The sequence below is a fragment of the Onychostoma macrolepis genome, chromosome 15 (genome assembly GCF_012432095.1).
Source record: "Onychostoma macrolepis isolate SWU-2019 chromosome 15, ASM1243209v1, whole genome shotgun sequence".
Lineage (NCBI taxonomy): Eukaryota > Metazoa > Chordata > Actinopteri > Cypriniformes > Cyprinidae > Onychostoma > Onychostoma macrolepis.
Window position 1 is genome coordinate 4,981,373 of NC_081169.1, and position 16,630 is coordinate 4,998,002.

Consider the following 16,630-nt stretch of genomic DNA (forward strand, 5'->3'; position numbering starts at 1 on the left):
TTACAAATATTTGTGAAAGAAAAATAAGATGCCCTAAAGAGCTCAGTGAACCTTTGCAAACACCTTTGCAACAAGTCAATTCATGAAATTTCATCCCTGCTAGATATTCAGCAGTCAACTGTAAGTGGTATTATTGGAAAGTGGAAGCATTTAGGAACAGCCGCAAGCCATGAAGCAGAAGACCATGAGCATAAAGCAAGCTATGGAGCTTGAAGCCATAAAGAAGACCACACAAAGTCACAGAGAGTGGTCACTGAGTGCTGAGGCGCATGGTGCTTAAGTCACCAACACTGATTCCACAGCTGAAGAATTCCAAAAGTCCACTGCCATTAATATCTGCACAAAAACTGTTTGGTGGGAGCTTCATGAAATGAGTTCCTATGGCTGAGCAGCTACATGCAAGCCCCACAAGTACAATGCCAAGCGTCAGATGGAGTGGTGTGATGCACCGCCTTCACTGGACACTGGAGCAGTGAAAACCTGTTCATTCTGACTGGCGAGTCTGGTTTTGGCAAATGCTAGGAGAACATTACCTGTCTGACTGCATTTTGCCAACTGTAAAGTTTGGTGGTGGAGGGATAATAGCATGAGGCTGTTTTTCAGGGGTGTGCTCAGCCTCTTAATTTCAGTGACGGGAAGTCTAAATGCTTCAGCATACCAATACATTTTGGACAATGCTTTGCTTCCAACTTTGTGGGAAGAGTTTGGAAAAGGCCCTTTTCTGTTCCAGCAAGGTCTATGAAGACATGAGCCGCTTTTCCACTGTCGGGCCGAACGGTTCGCTTTGCTTAACTGTTCCATTCCATGCCGATCCGGGCCAGTCAGCACGGATACAGTTTAATTTTCTACTGTGGTGCTGATAAAGGAGCTCTTTGGAATGTAATACAAATGCGTCAGTCATTGCCTTGGTAACGCAAGTGTAATGTAAACAGCGATATGGACGATGATCACACATTTCTGTTTTTGGGATTCCTTTTTTTTAAATTTGATATTTACTTCATTAAATAACAGAAAAAAACTCTTGACGTGAAAAATAAAATAAATAGAAGGCGAGGACGGGTATAAAATATCAATAAGCGCAAATGTTTCCTCCACAGACCCAACTGTCTCAGACTTTTTTTTTCTTGAATGTAGCGTAGCTGTTTATATCAACATGTTGATGTCAATGTTTGTTTCATTCATCAGCTGGAAAGAATCATTCTGAAAGTGATTCCAACGGTATCGTTTCTCTGTGCCTTTATCGTTATAGTTGTGGTGTGGACTCTGCTATTCTTTAATATTGAGAATGATTTTTAGAACTAACGGAGATTGTGAGCCTGGCCTTCTCGCCCAACATCAATATATTTCCTTATAAATGCTCTACTGGATGAATGGGCAAAAATTCCCACAGAAACACTCCAAAATCTTGTGGAAAGCCTTCTCAGAAGAGTGAAAGCCGTTACAGCTGCAAACAGAGGACCGTGTCTGTGTATTTATATAACCCCCTTGTAGTGTTGTCACGGTACCAAAATTTCTGTATTCGGTACCAATACCAGTGAAAATCCACGGTTCTCGGTACCAATTTCGGTACCAAAGCAATACACAAAAACATGCTAATTAAAAAACACACTATTTCACACTATAAGTCAAACAAAAATAAAATGTACAAAAATCAATGCCATTCTTTATGCTTATTTAAAATAGTGTTTCAAGTTTTTCCTAATAAAAGTATGGAAAACTGTAAACAAGATTCACCCAAATTTAATTTGTCTTTTAATTAAATGAAATTTAAACATTTTATTTTTTGGTTGGCCTAAATAAAGGGGGTTCACTATTAAAATTAAAATATGGAAGAAATATTGTGTGATTATTTATTTAAAAAATTACGTTTTATAATTTTTTTTAAACGGTGGTGGTGGTAGTAGTAGTAGTAGTAGTATCACATACATTCTACTAATAGTAGCCTAATATATTTCTGGCACAATGTCTAAACCGAACTTTTATTTTGACGGGTTGCCGTGAATACCTTTACCTTTTTGTGTGTATATATGACGCTGGTTTTACTCAAATGAAACGGTAAAATGCTCGTGAAGTGACTCTCAGAGCAGTTCTGGAGATGTTGTTTATGTATTTATGTCCTCATTTAGACGGCAGACGCTGAATTTACCTCGACAGCGTATGTAACAAAACCGCGCGTCTCTGCCATTCATTCATTCACACTGAGACTCGCAGAACATGCGGGACTGCGGGATTCATATTTGAATCGACTTTTGCGGCTTAATATTTACAGATACTAGTCCATATCGTGATTTGATTTAAGTGTAATGACCTACTTTGACAAATTTCATGACATTCCGTGTTAAACTGTAAATTCCGTTTTTAAACTAGGTTCCGAGATTCCGTCCGCTTTTTCTGCATCGCGGAAATCATAGGGGCGTAGGGCCTACGCCTCAAGAACCGGGTTGACCGGGTACCCGGTACCACCGGTACTTAAAAAAAACCTGGTACCGTGACGGTTTCATTTTTTTAGTACCGGCTTGGTACCGAAGTACTGGGTCTTTTGACAACACCTTGGTTATGGTGCAGTGGAGGCAAAAGTAACACTGTACTAATTCATCATGCAGACATAACCATTGACTTGTGTTGCACTGACTTTGTTTTAGGAGCTGTCTCTTCGTTTGGCTGAGAGAGAAGAGGCCCGCATTGTTGTGGCCACAGACCCTGATGCTGATCGTTTGGCTGTTGCAGAGCAGAATGACAAGTAGGTTATGTGATGTTCATTAAAACCCTCAGCTGTAAAATGTAGCAGTATCAATTCTACTGAACAGTACTTCTGAACTCTTGAGTGAATCAAGTGGCGTATAACTTGTAGAGGTCGACCGATAGTGGATTTTACCGATACCGATAGCTAGGTTGGACCACACTGGCCAATACCGATTAATCAACCTATAGTTTTAGTGCTTTACTATTTAAAAAACCGTACTGAACCATACATTGTAAATGAATAAAAATATTAATATTATTTACTATATTGATCATTAAAATTATTTCATAGTTTGCTAATGTTAAAAGAAGAAACTTTTAAAAATTTTAAAAATGTAGCCTATTAGTTGCTAATAGTGAATGTTGAAATGAACACACTCTTAACAAGGAACAATACTTCTACAGTTTTCATTAATGTAGAGGTATCATACACACACACACACCATTGCGTTCAATTCAAGTGGCGGTCTAAAACAATTTATTTAATCCCCAAACGGACATAAGTTTGCTTCAAGAATGAACAATGTGGCATAAATGAGTTTGAAGTTCGGTGTTTAAAAAAACAGAGCACACGGAAAGAGAAATCGCGATCTATTACAGCTCTCTATATGAAGCATACAGACTTTATTAGAGCCACAGAGAGCCAAACGTTTTGCTGAAAAATGCACAATACATCATTTATAGCCTAAGCCATTATGCACATTCACAATGATTTGGGACAGATATAATGTAATTTAATAGAAAACTATGTGAATGGCACTCTGTTCCGAGGCAGGATTTTCTGTCGGCTGTATTTAAATGCGCGTCTGGAGTTTTCCGCTCTGTGCAGCGCGCAGTGTCACATGTCAAAATAAACAACACGTGCTGTCAGTGATTTCCGCCTCTAGAGGCCGGTCTCGTACTGTATAATGCCAGCGGACCCTTCTCAGCCACTCCAGCAATGGTTGCAAACCGGAAAACTATCAGCATGGATTTTTGCCGATAACCGGTAGTTGCGGCAATCAACTATCGGTGCCGATTAATCGGTCGACCTCTAATAACTTGTGTCCTATGTTTTTATGGGCAGTTGTGGTTGGAAAGTGTTCACGGGAAATGAGTTGGCTGCATTGCTCGGCTGGTGGATGTTGTTTAACTGGAAGGAAGCACACCCTGACCCAGCAGATACTGAGAGAGTATACATGCTGGCCACCACTGTTTCTTCCAAAATACTTAAAGCCTTTGCACGCATAGAAGGCTTTCATTTTGAGGTTAGTTCAAGTTTTGATTTGTTATTACTAAGACTCAAAATACCTTGAGTGCTTTGTTATTCTTGCATATGGACTATGATCTAAATGAAGATTAAAAGATTTGTTTGCTAAAAAAAAAAAAAAGCAAAGCCACTGCTTAATAGTTTAACTTCTTACTGAACTCTGGTGTTTTTACTTTGCTCCCTTCATCCTAGGAAACATTGCCTGGCTTCAAATGGATTGGAAATAGAATCCATGAATTAACAAAAACCGGAAAGGAGGTCATTTTTTCCTTTGAAGAATCCATTGGTGAGTGCATTTATCTGCAGAGACACCTGAAGTTCAAACTATTTCAACAGCCCTGTTTAGTCTGTAAATATAGTGGGATAGTTTAGTTCACCCAAAAATGTTGTCATCATCAGACTGTTTACAGAATACATCACACAATTAGTTTAAAAGGGTTTTATTATCATCCATTTGCGTGTAAAAGCATATGTAGAAGAATGCTAACGTTGTGTCTTTGTCTTTTTGATGTCAGGGTTTTTGTGTGGGAACATGGTTCTTGATAAGGATGGGGTCAGTACAGCAGCTGTTGTGGCTGAGATGGCTGCTTATCTACACACCAAAAACCTTTCCTTGAACCAACAACTAATCAACATCTATGAAATGTATCTCATCTGCTGCTCCTTTTTTTTTTTTTTTTTCTTAGTGTCTAATGATAATCCAATCCAAATAATTTTAGGTGTATACTGTACCATTGCGTTCACATTTTACTTTGATTGATTGTACAGTATTTGTTGATTTTTCTCTTCACTGTCATACCCTAGATATGGCTATCACATTTCCAGAACATCCTATGTCATCTGCAATGACCCACCAACTATTCATAGAATATTTAGTCGTCTGCGCAATTTTGGGGGTCCAAGTGTTTACCCAGAATCATGTGGAGACTACTGCATCACGCGCATCAGAGATGTTACCACTGGTTATGACAGCAGTCAGCCTGACAAGAAATGTGTATGTCAAAGCAGTTCTATATTTCTTGATTTTAAGTCAATGACAAACAGTTTAACTGGAATAAATGTTCTTTTAATATCTCTTTTAGGTCCTTCCATTGTCAAAAAATAGCCAAATGGTCACATTCACATTTCAGAATGGCATTGTTGCAACACTTAGGACCAGCGGGACTGAGCCAAAGATCAAGTATTACACAGAATTCTGTGCTGCACCAGGAGAACGGTTTGTATCTTCTATTAACGTCATCAAATGTATGATATTGTTGAACATTCATTAGCTACTTTTGTGTTCAGTTAATTAAACATTGCAAAAATGGCTCAGAAGATTGACACTGGTTCTGAGAAAGTCAAGCATCTTATTTTTTATTTTTTTGCTTGTATTGATGTTTTGTCTAATACAATGCCATTCGTGCATTTATATGTGGCTTAAATGTTCAAAAGCATTTTGAGGCCACTGTATTTTTATGCACACTACCTAATTTTCTCTGTTTTTGAATGTAAAAGACAAATAATTGCAAGTTTATTTATTTATTTTTTTTATTTGTTTTTCAATTGTATTTTTTGCAGTGATATCTCCAGTCTGGAGGAAGAGTTAAGGAAAATGACCGCTGCTCTAGTTGAAGAATTTCTAGAGCCTGACAAGAACAACCTGCTTCGCAGATCAGTGTAGCTTAATTTAAATAGTGGTAAGATCATTGTCTTCATGGGCATCTCGTGTAGTATGTACCAGTCCCAAAGGCCTGTTCTGTTAGTGTTGTTTTATCACTGTGAAATGATTTGAAGCATAATCACCTTATGGCTCAAACAAAAAAGTAAAGATGACTGCTTATATATATATATATAAACCACTAAAATTAATGACAAAATATCGTCATGATCAATTTGCTCTTTTGCAATTGAATGTCTTGCTCAGAGAAAGAAAACCTCAATGCTTTGATTTTATTTGTGTAACATTTTTCAAGGGTGTCACATTACCACCATAACTTCTGCTGTGTTATGCTTGCTATGGTTCGATGTTTTCTGGTGACCAGATTTCAGTATCACTCTACGTAGACAATATGGTAGACATGGTCTGCTCGTTTTTCTCAGAGGTTTTGCTGAGAGCTGCTGCTGCTACCTTTTTAAAGCTCTATGAGCATGTGTATTTGTTGTGCTCTCATAAACCTGTGTCCATGTTGTATTTATTTCTCTATCTCTGTTGATGCTCACACCCTTTATACATTGTTATATGCATTGATAATCAGTAGGCAGGCAGGACAGCACCTTGTTGCTCCCTGAATTTCTGCTGGCTTTGTCACGATGAATACGCACAGGGTAATGAATAGAAGAATCGATGTATTATTTTTGAAGTTTTTGATTTCTGCCGTGTTTGATGGGCATATTTGACCTTTGTGGGGTATATACACAATAAATCAAAGGTTCAATGTGCAAACAAGACAAGCAAGGCATTACATTCTACCAATAGAAAGAGACCAGGAGAAGGAAGATAATCATTGACTCTTTAGTCATTTGGTTATTTAAACGCGCATAAGAAAAAAAAAACACCAGGGGTCCGTTGTTCATACCTTGCTTAATAGATCTGAGATGATTTTCTAATCGTGATAACTGATCTACTGGCTAATTTGGTTCTTCAAATGAGTTTGCAGATTTGATTAAAATATCTGGATAAAGTTGTCTAAGATTACTGCACGTTCTAGTGTTGGGCTGATGTATCAATACTCAAAATCATCAGCAATGCAGCGATTGGCTGATGGCAAGACAGCAACGTAATGACATCATATAATTAAAAAAAATCTGACGAAAAGCTTGACCAAATTAAGGACCTTTATAAGGAAATAGCCAAGCGAACAAAATAAATTTTAGATAAATTAAATGTGCAGTGTTTTTATTTTAGTTTGTTTTACATGATTGTCAATGTTGTAACTAACAATTCATTTAATTTTATCTTTGAAGCAGAATTATGTGACCGCATTTAATTAAAGTTTCTTAAGTGTCAAGATCCAGTTATGTGCATCTCCTGCGCTCCATCGAGCCACTCCCATAATCGCTATCACCACTCAAATTAATGCACGACTCACATTAACTGTATAGCATGCGTGTTAGACTCCAATTATAAGGGTAATTATTTTATGACGAATAAATCTTTCAATGAGTAAAACTCTATAGTATTATAGACTACACACCATTGTGTTATTTTCAAATTATATATTTTTTTATTATTATTTTAAATTATTGTCACTGAATCAGTGGGATACACTTGTAATAAAGTAGGGTGGCTGGGACAGATTTTAAGTATCAATTCTGCTTAAAAAGATGTGATCTAATCCTATTTACTTGGAACAAGCCTGCTCCCGAGCAGGTTTAAGCTTACAGACCTGTTGCTGTGACAGCAACTCCGGGATGAGCTTTGAAGAATCAACCAATCCAAGATCATGCTAAATCGTCAACCATCAAATCCAGCTAACCGAGTTAGCAGCATACGAAGAACGGACCCCAGAATAGAAATGCTGGTGACTGTACTGTTTGACAATTTTATTTCCTATCAGTTCTCAAGCACTTATTCCTTTGCAAAAAGAAACTAATTATTTTGGCAGTTTCTTGATTTAGGTCAGGGGTCACCTCACTTGATCCTGGAGGGCCGGTGTCCTGCAGAGTTTAGCTCCAACTTGCCTCAACACACCTGCCTTGAAGTTCCAAGTGTACCAAGCAAGACCTTGATTAGCTGGTTCAGGTGTGTTTGATTAAGGTTGGAGCTAAACTCTGCAGGACACCGGCCCTCCATAAACAAGTTTGGTGACCCCTGATTTAGGTTTTAGTATGGAGTTCAGCTTTTCTAAATACAATAATGACACCCCCCGCCCCCCCATTAGATTTACATATGTATCTGTCTTAATATTGAATTTGTGCCATTAATACCCTGCTATTTTGTTATACTGAGTGTGTTTTAAAAATATCCTCAGTGTACTATTGCTTGATTAAAGATACTATATAGTCCTATTCAGATCCAAATAAACAATCATAAAAAGAAATGTGAAATATTTTAGTGTTTGAAAGAGTAATAAAGTAATAGTTTAGTTGACCTCACTGGTCGAGAAGGTCAAATAGAGTGTACCTGTTGTTGTTGTTTTTTTGTTTTTTTTTAAACGAGTGATAGGTTTGGAAAACCAAATAAATTGGTTAAGTGTAATGTGTATAAGTACAGATTGTTTTTATTTTCCTTTCTGCATTATAGTTTCAAGTGAGATATTTATTTGCAGTGTAACATTCCTTGTGTATGTGTATTATATGTACACCCCTCTACAAATAAATTGTTGTATTTGTGATGTGTTGTTACTCCTTCTCAGGGAATATAGGAAAGCACAAACGTCTTTAAAATCTGTACAATATTCTTGCGCCACTGATTGCTAGGACAGTAAGATAATGATCATATTATGTTGGCAACCAGTCCACAAATCCACATTCAAATGGGTGGGTTAAATTAGCGGTTGTCAACCAGGGAATCCGCTAGGGGGCGTTAGCAAACTTCCACATGAGCTTCAAAAATTGATCTGTACTGAAATTAAAACAAAATATGCAATGTGGTGGTATTATTATTATTATTATTATTATTATTCAATCACTAGGATTCCCAATACTTGGGTCACTTTTTTTCTAAACCAACATTCACAGCAGTAAATGTCATCCAAAATGCACCCATTTTTTGTGTTGATTATGATGGTCCTTTAGAATCATTGTTCTGTTGGAAGATCCAACCGTGGCCTATTATAAGGGTTTCTGACCTCAAGACTCGGCTCTTTTCTGCAATTATCCAGTTATGATCCTTGGATTGTGGTCTTTGGCCACTCAAACTATCTTCCTAGCATTGCATTAAGATAATATAGACACAGACAATATACTGTAGGCAGATTTGTAACATTTCCTGTTGATTAATTATCTTATATTATTTTATTATTATTTATTTATTATATTTATTTCCTTTTGACTTTCTGTTTTGTGCTATTTTCTTGACCATATTTTGTGAAGCTCAACACTCTGTTGCTGCACATTAGAACCAGGGCCTTATTAACACTGTAGGGGGCCCCTGGGCTTTACCTCTTGAGGGGTCCTCCAACAACGAGAACTAGCTACATTCACTCAATCTTGATAATCACAAAGCGCAAGTCGTCAATAGTAAATAATAAACAAACTGTTCACTCATCTTCAGTTGGAATCGAGAATTGTAAAATTGAACTGGTATCTATAATTTTGGTATCAAAAACAATGATAACAAAACTATTTTATTTTTATGGCAAGGCAAGTAAAAATTTAAACCAATGTTGAGCCCTTATGGCCAAATCTCATATGTGAATCTTCAGTTGCCTCACGATTTGATTTGATTATGATTATGCATCACAATGCATCTTTTCCTCCAATTATTTAATTACCATAGCAAATGAATAATCAAATATTTTTGTTATTTTGCCTTTGTTATTAAAATATACATATGAAGATACAACATTAAAAACAGTAGAGCAAATAGCCTACAAAATAGGCCTATGAAAAAAAATGGAATTAACAGTGCTTTACTCTTCATTTTACATCTAATTTACAGAAGCATTTAAGTAAGAATAATACAGAAATTTAATCATTGCATAGTCTTTATTAATTACAATTAATACAACTACAAAAGCAGTAAGTAATTCTCTTGTCTTTCGTTGTTTGGGGTGTAGGCCTAAGATATAAAACAGTAATCTAATCTAATATGTTACATAAGATTTTTCCACAACTGTTTACGTTTAATTAAGACATACCCATCAATGTTTAAGTGAATACTCCAAAGACAGATTTTGAACATTTTTAAGTAATTCAATGTTGCTTGCTGAGAGGTGGCTTTCCGTCCTTGCGCGTCGGGTGTGTCAGTCAGCGCAAGTACCGCACTGAAATCTTTTTTTCTGTGCCTTAACTGTGCGTTCACACCGCAGGCGGCGAGAGCGTCAAAATTCGCTCTGGCCGCCCTGCCAACGACGCTGTAGAAAGATCCGTTGACGCTCTGACGATCGAACGTTTGGTCTTGTATTTAAAGGAGCCGAAAAGCAAACAAGCATGTTGATCTTGTGCAGACTGACCAAAAGTAGGGTATAAGTTAACCTCATGAAATATTTTAAATGTGAAAGTAAAAAATTGATCGATGGAAAGAACTTAATTATAGTTACATGTTTGCTAAAGAAATAAACCAATAAAAGCCATTTGTGTGGTGTGTTTTTTGTGTTCGTGGTTAAGTGCTAGTCCGCTGCTGCTTGCCGCCGCTGCTTGCCGCCGGCTCACATTGAAAATGAATGACTTCCGGCCACTTTGACGCTCTCGCCGCCTGCGGTGTGAACGCACAGTAAGCCCCGTTCACACTAGCAGCGACTGCATTTGTCGCGTCGCTGGACACGCCCCGTCCGGTCGCTGTCGCTCGTGTCGCCAGAAATCGCCAGCTCTCCATTGAAATGAATGGGATCGTGTCGCTTTGTCGCTGCGTGTCGCTTGTAGTGTGAACGGGGCTTTAGCCTATTGCGCTTAAAATCTCGTCCTAACATCAAGCACTTGCCGCATATTTTCTCATTCATACATAATAAAATAGTATAATATATGATACGACTATTTAATTACATTTATGCAGAATCTTCCACATCAGCATAGCGATGCCTCATAAAAATGATTATATTCCACAGTTGTGTAGGCTAGTGGCTAACTAACAACTGCAAGCTCAACTATGTTAAAATGGAATTATAGCCTACTGTTTCTAACTACTGAATACTGATAGCATATGACCTGCCATGATCTGCATTGGCATCTTCTCCTAGCCCGCGTTAATATGTAGTGAGCAACTTCGGAATTTTGACAAATTTTTCTTGTCTGACAGGCTGACACTTCTCGCGCAGGACTTGCAACGCCTGCACGTGCATTCTAAGCAAACCGATAAAGCCTAATTTTAATGGAACAGTGAACTCACTATAAAATGTGGTTACAATATTTTCCAGCACAACCGGGGCCCTGGGCTTAGCCCGTGCATTAATGCGGCCCTGATCAGAACTATATATATATATATATATATATATATATATATATATATATTTTTTTTTTTTTTATCATTGTGATGAATGACATAAGGAAATGTGGCCTTTGTGTTTCTCATATTTATAATCCTGTGGATTAGGAAGGCTGGATAATTTCATGTTCCTACTCACCTTGGTGTGTTAAAAGAAAAAAAGAAAGAAAAGAAAAGTAAATATGAATGGGAATATAGATATTCAGAGATTTTGCTCATAATGATTTCTAGAACTACAAATAATTGTGGCCAGTGTGTATTAGAGAATTGTTTTTTTTTTTTTTTTTTGTATTTTGTTGAAAAGTTAGATTTTTGTGATTGATTGATTGATTGATTGAAAGCACAAAAGGTAAATAAATAAATAATACAGGTTTATTTTCACAACTTTCTTTGATCGTATTTTCTTAGGGTGCCAATATAGTTCTGACCACGACTCTCTCTCTCTCTCTCTCTCTCTCTGTAAAGCAGCTGCTTCATGTATAAGATAATAAATAAATAATATATTTTAAAATAATTAAAATAATAGTAATAAAAATGTTGCAAGAATTTATGAAGAATTCATTACAAAGAGATTTCTATGCATTCCTTTTATTTCGACACCTGATGTGTGCATTTACTTTGCTTGCTTTAAAAAATGTTTTCTCTTGCTCAGTAACGTTTTTGTTTGTTTGATTGCAGTCAATTTTTATTTTTTTTTTTGTCCCCACTGCAATAGAGTAGGGGAACTATGACGTCACTTTGTAGGCAGATCAGCTGTTAGCATGAAACTGGTTCCTCCACAAAAAGCCAATAGGATTTTTCCATAGGCTTTTGGATTATCGCAAAAAAATATGCTCTGTGTTCAATCATAGTTCATGAAATTTACACGTTTTGTCCATCAAGATAATCTTCACAAAATAATATAACTTTGACGAATTTTGAAGCCTAAATAAAAGCGCCAGAACTAAAAAGCTAAACTTAGGCTATAAACGAACTACAGCACCACAGTCGCTCGTCTTCAGCGTCACCACCACCGCGCTTCCGACAACTGTTTCAAACTTATTTTTAACGTGTTCAGTGAAGGATATACTCTGTATATGAATGTTAATCCACGCTACATGAACCTTTTCATATAAACTGGAATAAATACAAAACTAGAGACAAATTAAAACTGAAATGAGACATTAGTAATAAATAGTAGTGAATAAATGAAATAATCTTAACTAAAGGACATTTGAAAGCACGTATTTCTGTACATTTCGAAATTATGTGCATTAAAAGTCAATAAATCCTTGATTAATATAATTATTTGAATTAAAATTGTGTCGTATACTATTCAATAAAATTCTAGTCCATTTAATCTATTAAATAACAGCAGATAGAGTTTTTGGATATGGTAAGATTAAATTTATTTTAGTGAAGAAAGTACCACATTTCAGCTATCGTTTTGTTAGGAATGGTACACAAAATGTTATTTTATCCTTGCTGAAAAGCTTCTTGTGGCCGAAAACATTTCATTTTAACTTGGCTTTAAGCACTATGCATCATTAAAGTTTCACTTTCACCACTTAAAGCTGGTAAATGTGGTGTTTACATGGATTAATTGTAATATGAGTTTACCTTATGGTCCGAACCCAGAGTCTCCGTGTCAGTAGGAAAGCAATAAACTCGAGCATCTTCCCTCCAAAGACTTGTGTCACATTTTGGGGCAAAGCAAAAAAACATTGTTGAACAACAATATAAAATGCGGGAAACTATTCATTGGTTATTCTACGATTAATTGAATTACAAATTTTCCAAATTGGAAAATACTATAAATTGATAAACTGTTCAGCGTGATGATGTTGAATGTCTCCGACAGCACCTGTAGTCCCATTTAGCAACTTGTTTTAAAGAAACGTAACAGCATAAAAAAATCACGAGTGGGGTGTAACTGTGTTTTATGTTGTAGAATAAAACGTGAAAGTATCTTGAGCTTGTGTGAACCACGGACCTTATTTAAGGGATTTAACCAAAATCCCATTCAAAAAACCCATTGAATCTGGGACGATGGAACCGGAAGCGCTAAAATGCACTCGCTTCCGGGTTTTTGCCTACAAAGTGGGTGTTTCTCAAACGGAAGGCTGGATCCTACCGAGGCTGCGTCCTTCCTAGTTCAGTCCTTCAGAGTCTTGTAGGCTAGACTCCTCATCGGCATATAAACGCTAGAATGACACGGTCTAGTAAGTGCGCATGGCTACGTCACATATGTTCCCGCCCTTACCGTCACGGCACAAAAACACTAATATAACTTAGTTTTGAAAAAAAACCCTTTGTATTACAAATCTTTATCTTATTTGGCTTTCTATTAATGCAATACAATGAAAAACCGCCATCTATGATCTCCCTGTGGCATAAATTATTGGCAGTTTAGCGTTTAGTAAGTAATTTACACCAAAACAAAAGATAACATCTATCCTTTCATGTCCGAAAACATTATTTTTAGATTTCATAATGAATTCAGACAAGCTCAGTACTGACTCGTTTTTCGTCAGTTTATTTTCATGAAATGGAATGGGTACAAAGGATTGTGGGTGATTGAAGGTCGCGGAGGATACAGCCCATGCATCCTTCAAATTCAGCTGAAAGAAGGACGCAAAACGAAGGCTGTCTTCCAAGGATCCTTCAGATTGAGATGGCCTTCAGCGACGTTTGATGACATGGCAGCCGAGATATGCAACCTTTGTAGGATGCAGCCTTCCGTTTGAGAAACACCCAGTGACTGTCAGGGATCAGTCACAATCATTACAGTCACCACCCAGCACAATCACCCGCTCACAGTCACCTGACTACTGATCGCACGCACCTGCTGTCACTAATCACCACCAGTATAAACACACACACATCCTTACCCCTCATTGTCTGGTCTACTGTTCACCTTGATGGCCTGCTCTGGACTCTCCTGACTTACCTGTGACACTTACCCTTTGGATTCCCAACCGATCCTCCCTCGAAGCATGAGACATATGATCCAAACCTGCAAACGAAGACACGGCATCAAGACCACAGCTAAGCAAACTGAAATCCACTATATATTACTCACTCACCCACCTTTGGTCACTTTTGTTCCTGTTCCCCAAGTTTCCTTCAATAAACCTGCTTGTCATTTACTCACCTGGGGCCTGTACCATGAAGCCGGTTTAGCTGGCTAGCCAGGTAAGTTTCAGTTTAGTTTGCCCCAACTCTGGGTTTTAGGTACCATGAAGGTAGCTCGGCTTTAAGCGTTGTTTGTTGCCATGGTATCTTATGCTGCACGGCTAACCTGCTCCGGGGCAGGTTATGTTCTGGATTCGAGATCTCAGACTGAAATTCGACCAATCAGCTGTGATCAAAGAAACATATAGGTGACGTCACATATCCCAGTGTCTGTTGCAATGGCTTCACCTTTTCTACCAAATCCTGTGGACATCTCCGCACAAATTGTTAGACGAGCACTTCAGAGAGAGAGTTTTTAGGGACAGACAAAATCCCTAGATTTTCCTGATACTTACTTGTATGAAAGATACAGATTCTCCGGAAGGAATCTCTTATATTTGCGAACTTCTTGAGCCGCACATATCAAATGTGACACGTCAAGTCATGCTCTTACTGTACCGCAAATGGTATGCATTGCGTTGCGTTTTTGCAAGCGATGCGTACTTGTATGCGGTCGGTGATGCAGAGAACCTTGGGAAAAACACGGTTTGTCGAACCATTCGCAAGGTGGTCCTCGCACTGCAGGGGTACATGAATAGCTTCATAGTGTTCCCTGGACATTTATCGACCATGTCCATAAAAGAGGGCTTTTATAAAATTGCCGGTAAGACTGATAGGGTGACACTACATGAACAGATTTACTTTTATACATTCACTTTTTCTCCCCAGAAAGCAGATTTCACTTAGAACACTTAAATTATACAATACAGTACATGTTAATATTATTCTAAATCTTTTAACAAATATATTAATCTTATGATAGGATTCCCTAGAGTCATAGGAGCAATAGACTGCACACATGTTGCAATCTCCACAGCTCTTGGAGAACATGAGGCAGATTATGTGAATAGAAAGTCCTTTCACAGCCTCAATGTTCAGGTAGGTGTACTATGGGTGTACTACTATTCAAGATGACTTATTTTCAGTGAGATGAATCATTAACACATGACAATGATGTACTGTACATTTAATCTTCAGATAACTTGTGATCATGAATGCATGATCACAAGCTTGATGCCAAATGGCCTGGCTCAGTGCATGACTCACGAATTTTCCGTGAGTCTGTGTTGTGTCAGCGCTTTGAGGAAGGCAAGTTACAGTACAAAACACTTTAAAGTGTTCTTTTTAATTGACAAAGCAAAACTTATACAATTTTCCCCTTTTCTGTTCTGTGACAGGGCTTTTTGATGGCCTGTTGGTAGGAGACAGGGGTTATGCATGCCAGAGATTTTTACTAACCCCCTATCCTGACCCTCAGACAAGGCCACAAAACAGGTTCAATGTGGCCCTCAGTAAAACCAGGGTCAAGATCGAGATGACCTTTGGCATCCTAAAGGCACGTTTCAACTGCCTTCGGCGGTTAAGGGTGTCACCAGAGCGGGCATCACAGATAGTGGCTGCATGTGCCATTCTGCACAATATAGCCACTATCAGAAAGGAGCAAGCACCACCACTAAACCAGCTTCTCCCCGATGAAATTGACCCAATCACACTTGACCACCCAGCTGGCACAGCTGTCAGAGATGCAGTCACCATACAATATTTTACTTAATAAAAGTAAATTGAAACTGCAGATAGGTCTCAAATGGTTTTATTGTTGATGTGGCTAAGGAGGAGAAAGAGAAAGATGCATTAATAAGTATTGAGTGTTCATACTAATGTGTTGCCTGTTTTAGCAAGTTCACATACTGAGATCTGTTTTTCCAGCTGTTTGATCTCCAATTTAATTTTTTTAATTTGGAGGCTCCTCAGCTCACAGTCCAGCTCCTTTAGTGTGCAGTCCAATTCTAGGCTCCTTTTGTAAAGGGCCTGACTGAGTCAGTTTCCACCTGAAACATAATTCCACCACAAACAGTCATTACAAGTCTTAAGGTAAATCAAATGACAAAAGGCATGACTTAATACAGGCACAGGACTGGCTGTAATTTATGTCAAGGGTTTAAAGCAGTACCTTGTTCACATTCCTTCTGAAGCCCATTGAGGTAGAGGCGTCAGTTTGTGGGGTAGGTTGTGAAAAATCCTACAATAAAAGATAAGGGCCAGTCACATTGGTGTGACATTAAAATGTGCGCCATTAAAAAAAAACAAAAAAAAACAATGCATTCACCTCAGCAATGGTTTCAGAACACACAGAGAGGGTGTCTTCGTCATTTGCGTCACCCTAATAAATAAAAGTAGGCCAATGTAAAGCGTAACTGTTGTAAAGCATATTCATAGTGTTCTGTCTGCTGCAAGCTCACCTCTGTGTGGGAGACTGTGTGAATGTGTGCCGGCTTCAACAGGGACACTGTATTTCCCTCTACTGCAGAACATACAGTCAGCCACATGTACAACTTTTAAAAGGTAGTAATGCATTGCAC

At 37.9% G+C, this 16,630-nt stretch overlaps 1 protein-coding gene and 1 pseudogene across 2 annotated transcripts in view; both read left to right on the forward strand.

Annotated features, from left to right (window-relative positions):
• pgm2l1 (phosphoglucomutase 2-like 1) overlaps nucleotides 1-8,301 on the forward strand; it is a 135,597-nt gene extending 127,296 nt beyond the window's left edge. Inside the window, exons 8-15 of one of the 2 annotated variants that reach the window (XR_009274358.1) lie at nucleotides 2,643-2,740; nucleotides 3,809-3,989; nucleotides 4,184-4,277; nucleotides 4,507-4,636; nucleotides 4,796-4,985; nucleotides 5,074-5,207; nucleotides 5,552-7,591; nucleotides 7,794-8,301. Coding sequence is in view for 1 of the 2 variants with exons in the window: in XM_058799492.1 (XP_058655475.1) it covers nucleotides 2,643-2,740; nucleotides 3,809-3,989; nucleotides 4,184-4,277; nucleotides 4,507-4,636; nucleotides 4,796-4,985; nucleotides 5,074-5,207; nucleotides 5,552-5,654 (930 nt within the window). In the remaining variant the exon portion in view is untranslated. Of the gene's footprint in view, nucleotides 1-2,642; nucleotides 2,741-3,808; nucleotides 3,990-4,183; nucleotides 4,278-4,506; nucleotides 4,637-4,795; nucleotides 4,986-5,073; nucleotides 5,208-5,551; nucleotides 7,763-7,793 lie in introns of those variants that run through there. The other variant, XM_058799492.1, reaches the window with a different exon arrangement.
• Nucleotides 8,302-14,243: 5,942 nt separating this feature from the next.
• LOC131520759 (putative nuclease HARBI1) lies at nucleotides 14,244-15,858 on the forward strand (annotated as a pseudogene).
• The last annotated feature ends 772 nt before the right edge of the window (nucleotides 15,859-16,630 follow it).